The sequence below is a fragment of the Perca flavescens genome, chromosome 2 (assembly GCF_004354835.1).
Source record: "Perca flavescens isolate YP-PL-M2 chromosome 2, PFLA_1.0, whole genome shotgun sequence".
NCBI classification, from domain to species: domain Eukaryota; kingdom Metazoa; phylum Chordata; class Actinopteri; order Perciformes; family Percidae; genus Perca; species Perca flavescens.
In genome coordinates this window covers 20,632,231-20,641,373 of record NC_041332.1, presented here as the reverse complement: position 1 = coordinate 20,641,373, position 9,143 = coordinate 20,632,231, and the positions used below count along the sequence as shown (strand labels likewise).

The 9,143-nt window shown below is 40.2% G+C and overlaps 1 protein-coding gene across 2 annotated transcripts; it reads left to right on the top strand.

Annotated features, from left to right (window-relative positions):
* Positions 1 to 637: 637 nt before the first annotated feature.
* On the top strand, positions 638 to 7,851 carry znf207b (zinc finger protein 207, b). 2 transcript variants are annotated; one of them, XM_028602648.1, is made up of 11 exons: positions 638 to 828; positions 1,423 to 1,549; positions 1,683 to 1,821; positions 1,948 to 2,136; positions 3,436 to 3,511; positions 3,688 to 3,749; positions 4,159 to 4,298; positions 4,623 to 4,721; positions 5,832 to 6,080; positions 6,450 to 6,606; positions 7,053 to 7,851. In XM_028602648.1, exons 1-11 carry the CDS (start codon positions 788 to 790, stop codon positions 7,202 to 7,204), a joined length of 1,431 nt encoding a protein of 476 aa, XP_028458449.1. In that variant the 5' UTR covers positions 638 to 787; the 3' UTR covers positions 7,205 to 7,851. The 2 variants fall into 2 exon arrangements, with proteins under 2 accessions (XP_028458449.1, XP_028458448.1); XM_028602647.1 differs by lacking the exon at positions 4,623 to 4,721 and having other exon boundaries at positions 639 to 828.
* Positions 7,852 to 9,143: the final 1,292 nt, after the last annotated feature.

The window sequence follows — 9,143 nt, the reverse complement described above, 5'->3', positions numbered from 1 at the left end:
CTAAAATAATAGTGAATCCTGTGGCATTATATATCAATAGAACAGAGGAAACCATGAAAAAGACCCAAACTAAAAGAATAAAAACTATGTTGACAGGATTGTCTACGTCCTTGTTTCCATGTGTAATTTTGTACAAAATAAACAGCGTTTAAAAAAAATCACATATTGAATGCCAAACATGCATGCAACATCCTTGATGCCAAGCACCCAGATTCGATTTCTGCAACGTTGTCTCCATCAGGTGGACACTGTCAACATAACAAGTTGAAATCGTATACATGTGTAGAATTTATTGTCATTCTCCATGTACAAATTCAGTATACAGGTAAACGAAATTGTATTTGCAGCGTTTTTCTGTTGCATGTGTTTTTCATGTGGTTTGTTTTGGGCCGTACGGCCTACGGCGCGTTTTCCGTTGTAGACCTGCAGTGAAGTGGGGTCCCACATAAAGTGGTCCTAATACAACTTGAAGCCTGTAAGAACACCGTTTAAAAACATTATCGCTGAAGAAATTTAACTTTGGCTGGTGGTATTATGATAATCTTAAATATAACCCATATCATATGTTATTAACATTGACATATATAAAATTAACCTTTCTCCCAGGGGCGTGTCTATGACGTGCGCCTATTTGCTGTCATCGCGAGACTGCAGTCTCTCCACCACAACTTCCTCCAGCAAAGCGCCATTTTCGGCGTCATTACGGGACTACAGCATGCTGTTGTCAAACAGATAATAAGACTAGTATTTAACATTGTAAGACCTATTTTTCAGCGTTCATAAAAAAATGGGACGAAAGAAGAAGAAGCAGATGAAGCCATGGTGCTGGTATCCTTTTGACTGGATGACGAAACACCAACGTAGAGATACCAGAGGTTGAACGTTAGCTAGCTTGACAAAAGGAAGGCCTAAGCTAGCTTCTCGGAGGGTTTATCGGCTTGTAAAATAACGTTAGCTTAACTATTTGTCCATTGGAGGCTAATCGTTTTAAGGTTTGATTGTAATCCAATCTATAATTAATAACCATGAAATATTTGGCGTCGAGTACTTTTACACAGTAACGTTAATGTTAGTCGATTGCGTTGAGTTCATGGTATTGCCAAGAGGAAGGTAGCCTATCGTAAATGTTAGCTAACGTTAACCTGTTAGCCAAGCATTTATGTTTCAGGTAACGTTATGATTCAAGCTTCAACGCTGATTAATCTGCAACCTTGTTTTTCTGAGTTGTTGGTAACCTTAACGTTAAAAGTTGCGCTGCCCGGTTATTGATCATACGTGAGGATTAAGAGCACGAGAGTTTTAGGCATTTGCGTTATTTTTAAGACTTACATTTGGCTTAGTGAACTTGGTTGTTGCCTAGTGTATTTTTGGTGTTTTGCTGATGTTTCCTGATGCGACATAATTCTTAACTTTTTACTCAAGGTACTGTAATCGAGACTTTGATGATGAAAAGATCCTCATTCAGCATCAGAAGGCAAAGCATTTTAAATGCCATATTTGCCATAAGAAGTTGTACACAGGCCCAGGCTTGGCTATCCATTGCATGCAGGTTGGTGCCTTTTTCTTTGTCATTTATCTTAGTTAGATTCGTGAGTTCAAGTGTCTTTGTCATAGTTGTTGGGCAATGGATGCGCTGTGCTTGTTATGACGGTATGAACTGACTCCCTTTGCACGCGTTTCAGGTACACAAAGAGACGATTGACAGTGTACCTAATGCAATTCCTGGAAGAACAGACATTGAGCTGGAGATCTATGGTATGGAGGGTATTCCGGAGAAAGACATGCAGGAAAGAAGACGAACGTTAGAACAGAAATCACAAGGTTTGTACACTTTCATGTACTTTTTTTGCCAATTTTAAGTAAAAACCCAGATAATGAAATTTAAATGTTTTCCTCAATTTTGTAATGGTTTTGTGTATTTGGCATGATTTACCTTTCTGTTTGCAGAGAGTCAAAAGAAGAAGTCTAACAATCAGGATGATTCGGATGAGGACGACGACGATGATGATGAAGCAGGACCATCCGTTCAGCAGGTTTCTGCTGTCCAGCCCCAGGCCGGCTATGCTGCTCCCATGGCCCAGCTTGGGATGCCTCCTGTGGCTGGTGCACCTGGGATGCACCCTGGAGGATATCAAGGCAAGGATCTCTTAAAAATAAAAAGCAGAAGCGGGGAATCAGCACTGACTCAACTTGACAAAATAATAAGATGTTGAGTTAGGGCCCTCATACCTACATTTTCAGTTTGATCTGAACCAAAATTGCAAGTGTGAAAACTTCCCACTGACCAAACAGCCGCATCTTGGTCCGATGAAAAGAGTTCCTCTCGGTCTGGAGGAAATTGAACCACGGTCGGCTTCGTTTCTAGTGCAAAAACATTTTTTGGATGGTTCGGACTTGAGGACAAATTACAGGAAGTTCTGGCAGGCTACCGTTGTGTTATGCGAGTAGCATAGCTCCTTAAAGGAATAGCTTAGTGCAAGTGTGGGGTCGAGCGAGTGATAGTGGCAGTGGATGCGCTCAGTGTTGTCAATCAGAACAGAGAAGAAATTAGCGTGAAAGTTTTCAAGTGGTAATAAATGTACAGTGTAGGTCTGTTTGTCCACGTCTCAAGACCCAAATAAAGTTCAGTTGTTTTGCTTTCTAACTACTGGGTAAAGTGAAGAATCCAGTGTTTTAAGCATGGTTGTCAACTTGTTTTTCTCAACTGTCTGTAGCGTGACCATGTTCTTGCAGAGGTGGATTGTCTTCATTGTGTCCCTACTCCGCTTGCTTTGACACCAAAAAAACTTAAACGACATACAGCTCGTCACTTTGGCACAAGTTGACGCATCTCCAGTGTCTGTTTCTTCATCCTCCATCTCTTTTCTGTCCTTGACTGTGCAATAGGGACAGAGCCTTTTGCTCTCCCAGCTGTTAGGACTGTTATGCTACCTGGCTAGCTAGCAGCTGTAACGTTACCTAGCCGGCCATTCGGTGTAAACTTATAAATGTACAATTAGTGTTATAAATTGTTTGTGTCAAATTGTGGCATGTTTTACACTGTTTAATAAGAGTTGTGGGTCGTTTATTGCTGTATCCTTAAGTACAACATATACGTTGGAAACACAAACGAGGGCTAAAACAATCAAACAGATGTACGAAATACAGAGATGTGATGACGACAAAACAAGTAATGTAGGTATTAGTGCGAGATGCTTACATTTGACTGTTTTGATTGTTATAAATAAATATAAATTCTAGCTCAGAAATAAAAAGATCGACGTGTCCAACAACTCAACCACCTAATTACAGGACCAAGTCGAGGTTTTGCAAGTCTCAAGCCCTAAACTTTGAGTTTAGAGTTTAAAATGCGTAACAATGTAGTGCTGCTTGTTTGAAGTGATGTAGTTTTGAGTTGTTAGTTAACAGAACATGCCCTCTGACTCATTGTTACAGGAATGCCTCCCATGATGCCGGGCGTTCCTCCCATGATGCACGGCATGCCCCCTGCCATGCACGGCATGCCACCAGGGTAAGGGATCTCTCATTGATGTTTAATGATACTATTTCAGATTTAGTGCTATTTTCGGTTTGATTCTTTATTGATTATATGCCCATACAACAACTTATTTGTTTTGGGGAATAAATAAGATGTAATTTTACTATAATTATAGCACCAAATCATCATTATCTTAATATCTATTGCAGCATGATGCCAATGGGTGGAATGATGCCTCCCATGATGCCAGGGATGCCCGGTATGCCCCACGGTGAGTTGTAGTGGTATTTTCGCTTAGGGGTACAAAAGATATTTAAAATCCATTCCACATATAAATGGAGTAAGTAATGGTTTGTCAGTGATTTTCATTTTGACATTTTCCAATGGTATTGTCTGTTAAATGTATGGTTTCCAACAAATTATGATCTAAGAATATGATCACACCACTAAAATCTTACATGTATAAAGTTTATGCCCATGTTGCTAAGATAACCCTATTCATTTCATTCTTAGATCGTAACAATAGCTCAAAGTATAACTGCGGTTGCTTACTTTTATAGATTGTTAGGCAGGTGTAGCTGAATATGTAAAAAACAACTTTTTTTTGCACACCCCTATTATTTATATTTTCTATGTAATTGTGCATAAAATGTAAGTGACCTCTTTGGGTAATTGTTTAGGAATGCCACCTCACATGGCTCCAAGGCCAGGCATGCCCCATATGGCCCCATCCGCCGCAGCAGGAGCGTTACCCAGTCGACCAGCAGTACCAGTGGCTCAGCCCGCCGTCACCAAACCTCTCTTCCCCAGTGCAGCACAGGTGGGCACCCCCCCTCCAAACACACTCACACAGACTTTTCAGAGAGTGCAGATGTTTCTGTATATCTGTCCTATTCAAGGTAGATAGTTGTTGGCGTTTAATGTTAATCTTTCTAGGCTTTCTTATGAACACAATGCTCTGAAATATTGTTTATTTTCTTATTTTTTTAGTCAGCTGGTGCCCTTTTTCCTCTTTCTCACCCCATTTCATTTTTTTTAAATCAATTTCACTATTATGTAGTATATTTTGTTCTCATTGAATTTGGATTAAGTATGTGGACATGTTAAATGTCAATACTGTGATCTCCTTCTCACAATGCTGCAGATGGGCGCTGGTGTTCACAGCAGCACATCAGCTGTTTCCTCTCCGCCTGCAGACCTTCAGTCTGCCTCCTCTCAGCCTCCCTTTCCTAACACGCCACAAGTAGGCTCACAGACAGGACTTTGACTTGGGCTGTGGCAGCTGCATGTTGCTTATTTATTAACTGCCTGTAAATTCTCAAGTTGTAAACTAGGCTAATTACTAGCAATATTTGCCTTGTTCATCAAAACGAGCACATAGGCTACAATGTTGGTGTCAGAGGATAATTATCCCCAATAACAACTGACATACTTGTCTGTGTGCTTTATTACTGTGCATGTGCTTTAATTAATTAGCACAGAATGAGGCATAACAGTGGATTGACATGGGTCTTATTTTGCATCATTCACCCCTCATAACCTCTGAAGCATGAATTCTGCAATAACGACTCATCATGCTAAAGAACATCTTTGCGCCGGCCGTTCCATTGATTTCCAACTACCCCTGGCGTCGCGCACCGCTCGGATTTGCCGCTTCGCACTGCGCTCAAAGTTCAAATTATATTAATTACCTAGTTGCCGCTGACCTTTCGAAAGTGCAACCAATGATATTACATCATGTCCTTACCTAGCAACGGGAAATGGCTTCCTTGCCACCCTTGATGACGAATACCTGCGCTGCGCTTCGCTCTGCGCCCTACCTAGCAGTGCGCAGAGAGCAAATCGCTTATGTGTAGGCGGCTTAAGCTGCAGCAGTGCTTAACACACGGTCAGTTCTTTTCCCCCACAATCTGAATTGAAAATGTCTGTCGATTGGTTATACTTGTATCTCAGGATTTGTGTTTTACCCAGTGATTAATTTACTGTTCTGCATACAAAGGATTTACCTCATTTCATGCTAAATTTGCTCACCAGTTGACAGTAAATGGTTTAATTGTTTTGTTCCTTAAATTAAGTCAACATGTCAAATATATTTCCACAGTTTTAAAGTGAAATCCGAATACTACTTAACTAGACTCAGAGTGACCAAATCATGAATAAAAATGCAACTTTGAGTGTTTAAAAAAGGCAAACCTTAAATTGAATGTTTGGGGAGGGGGGGTTATATTTCTAAGTGTAATGTGTTACAAAATGTCACAAAGGTATAATCCATTGAGGACTTTTGTGTTTTGCATCTTTGTAAGAAAGCAGCAGTGGACTAGCAGTCAGTTACCTGTATTGTGTCTTTGTACAGGCCCAGCAGAGCACTTCAGGAGCCCCAGCTTCAATCTCCCACAGTACAGCCGCCTCCTCTGACCCTCCCAAAGCAACATTCCCTGCCTACACCCAGCCCTCTGTCTCTTCTTGCTCTTCCACTTCTTCTTCTAACCCCTCTAGCAGCACTGTGGCCAAACCCCCAGCCACAGTGCCCACCAAGCCTGCCACCCTCACCACCACGAGTGCAACTAGTAAGTTGATCCATCCTGATGAGGATATCTCACTGGTAAGTTGCTTGAGCTTTCTATTTTGCCCTTTTCACAGTAAGTAATGACTGATACGCATAATAGTACATCTGTTGATGAATGGGTTGGTGCAAAACTTTACCATCAGCATGTTTCTGAACATTAATATCATAAATCGTAAAGTACATTTTTGGGATACCTGCCAAGCATTTATATCCTCACTCTTACGTAGTAGTTTCTCTTTTGTGGTTATGTTGAAGGATCATTCTGAACTTTAATATCCTCAGTGTGAAATCAGGGCACGCCAACATTGGTACCCAATTCCTCGTCATTGTTGTGAGTGTTTATCTTTGTACTGTAAGGGGCATAATATGGTTTCTTTAGTCTGAATCGTTTGTCCCTGCCAACAGGAAGAGATGAGGGCCCTCTTGCCCCGTTACCAGCGTCTTACACCTAGGCCGGGTCAGGCCCACGTGGCTGCTCCCCCAGTGGCGCCTGTGGGCAGCATAATGCCCCCACAGCAAGGCATGCCACCACAGCAGCCTGGCATGAGGCACCCCATGCATGGTAAGGAAATGCTTGTTAGGAAATCAGTGTAAAATACCCACGTCATTTTATTATCACTATCTTTATTGTATTATCAATTATTTGGGGCCTCGGTCTACACTTTCATTGTACTGGGCGTTCAGCTTTTAGTTCAGTAATTTCTTTCCTCTAGATCAGTGGCTTCCAAACGTTTTCAAACCATGGTACTCCTTCATAGAATATATATATTTTATGCCATATTAAGTCTGTAATGAAGTAGCTTTTAGTATACATTTAATGCACTTTTTTGGATATTTGATGAGGGCAAGTTCAAGCTAAAAATGGGTGTTAAGTTGCTCTTCAGTTATTTGATTTTAAATAGAAAGGTAAAGAATTAATTTATATAAACTACAGTTTAATTGACATCTGTTTAATCTGCTAGAATTTCAGCATTAACACATTCTGCTCTCCCTGTGTTCTCCCTGCAGGTCAGTATGGTGCTCCTCCTCAGGGCATGCCAAGTTACATGCCTGGAGGGATGCCTCCATATGGGCAGGGTCCTCCTATGGTGCCCTCTTACCAGGGAGGCCCTCCCATGGGCATGAGGCCGCCCGCCATGTCTCCGGCTGGACGCTACTGAAGCAGCAAAGCAGCCACCACATTAGGTTTGAGGTTAACACCTTTCTCTCATCCTTGTGCTTTTTCAAACCTAGCTGCAAGCAAAGAGCAGTAAGACCAGTGGTGGTGAAGACAAACATTATTTGTTAGAACACACGGACATTTAATGTAACATCTTTATTGGAAAACAGCCAACCACCACACAAGTTCCTGAAAGCTATTTGTTGTCATTTGATTACATGTGAGGATATATTTTTCCCCTATAGGTTTCACTCAGGTTTATAGAAGTGAAGTGGGTTAAAATGATTCATATTTCTTTTGAAGCTGCTGGAGTTACATGAACGTACCAACTCATTACAAAGGCAAGTTTCTCTTGTAAACATTTGATTCTTTTTTATTTTTGTTTTATTTTATTTTTTTGGTAGATTGATTGAGGCCCTCACAGCATGCTTAGGTGCTGTTGGACTTGCGTCCCCAACCTTGGTTGGTGAGGGTCTCAGTGATGAAGATGATTCCAACTCAGTAGTGTTAAAATTCACGACTCATCAGTCTCTAGCTTTATCCTTATTTCAGGTTTGTTTTTAATATTTCCTGGTCAAAAGGGTACCTGTATGCATCCTTTGTAATGTTTTATGAATCTGTTGTAATAAAATTCATCTTGAAATCCAATGCTGGTTTGTCCTGACGTGCGTGGAGGTGAGTGATGAAGGTTTGTACTGGTGTTCTGTTCTTATGGCTATGTTTAACTACAGGACTTAATCAGGTATTTAAAAACCAAGTTTGCCACCATCTATTTATTTATTTATTTTGTTGAGGCCATCTTACATTGTCTTTATAAAAGACAAATGAAAATGCATTTCAGTTAGTTAAGAAATGGAAAGATTTAGTGCTCAAATCTCGTGTACCACCAGCCTAAAACTAAGATGTTGGCCAACTTCCGGTTCTGAATACTGCATGTTACCCCATAATAATAATAATAATGGAAATAACTGCAGATTAAATAATATTTGTAGATATAGTACATTTGCACAAATATGAAAGAAAAACTAAATTTAATTCCTGATTCATTGACTTTTTATTTTTATTTTTGTCTGTACATACATTCCAGAACTCAAACATGCATGACTGCTTTAATGTTAGTGTTTCACTCGAGTCATGTCCCCATAATGTACTACAGGGGGCAAGCAAATCAACAAACCCAACAATACACACTAGCTCTGTGTTGAATACTAATTTTGTGAAGCTCAGTTTTTCAGATCAAAACGGTTGATTAAGCCTTTCCAACCTTTCAAAGTACAAGGTTTACAAGTGATTTATTTATTTTTACTTTTCTACATAGTGTTTGCAACTGATAAGCAATTTAGTGGTTATAAGGTTCATTGGTTTATCTCATTTTGAATTACTAATGATGAAAAAACTCCAATGGTGGTTGTCCGATGCTGATGCAAATGGCTAAATGGTAAATGATGTTGCGTCTGTAGTTGTGATATACAGCAGCAATTTCCTGAATTGCGTTCATCCAGTCCTGCAAAAGGATCTTATGACATAATACAAACAGAAGAAAAACTGCAAGAAGGAACAGTGGCCACTAGGAGACCCTCACCTGCATTAAAGGATACCCAACAACAAAATATTTCTAAAACTGTCCTTAAAATAAATCAACACCTCAGATGGTCTCAAGAGAAACTGCTTCGCTAGATTGGCATTTACTCCAGTGCTAGTTTGTATTGCTGGGTTTTTGTTTTGTCCAGCCTTTCTATTCTAAATGTTTTTTCATAATCATCAGCCAGTGACATTTGCAATGATCCTGTGTTTGAGGTTTTTGTACAGAGCAATCTTTGAGATTAAATCTGACTTCGTGCAGAGGTTGACAGCAGGTGCACAAATTTAAGTTTTTAGTGCACACATGGATCAAAAGACATGGTGGCAAGAAGTTCTTGTAGGTATTTAGTGTGGTACAA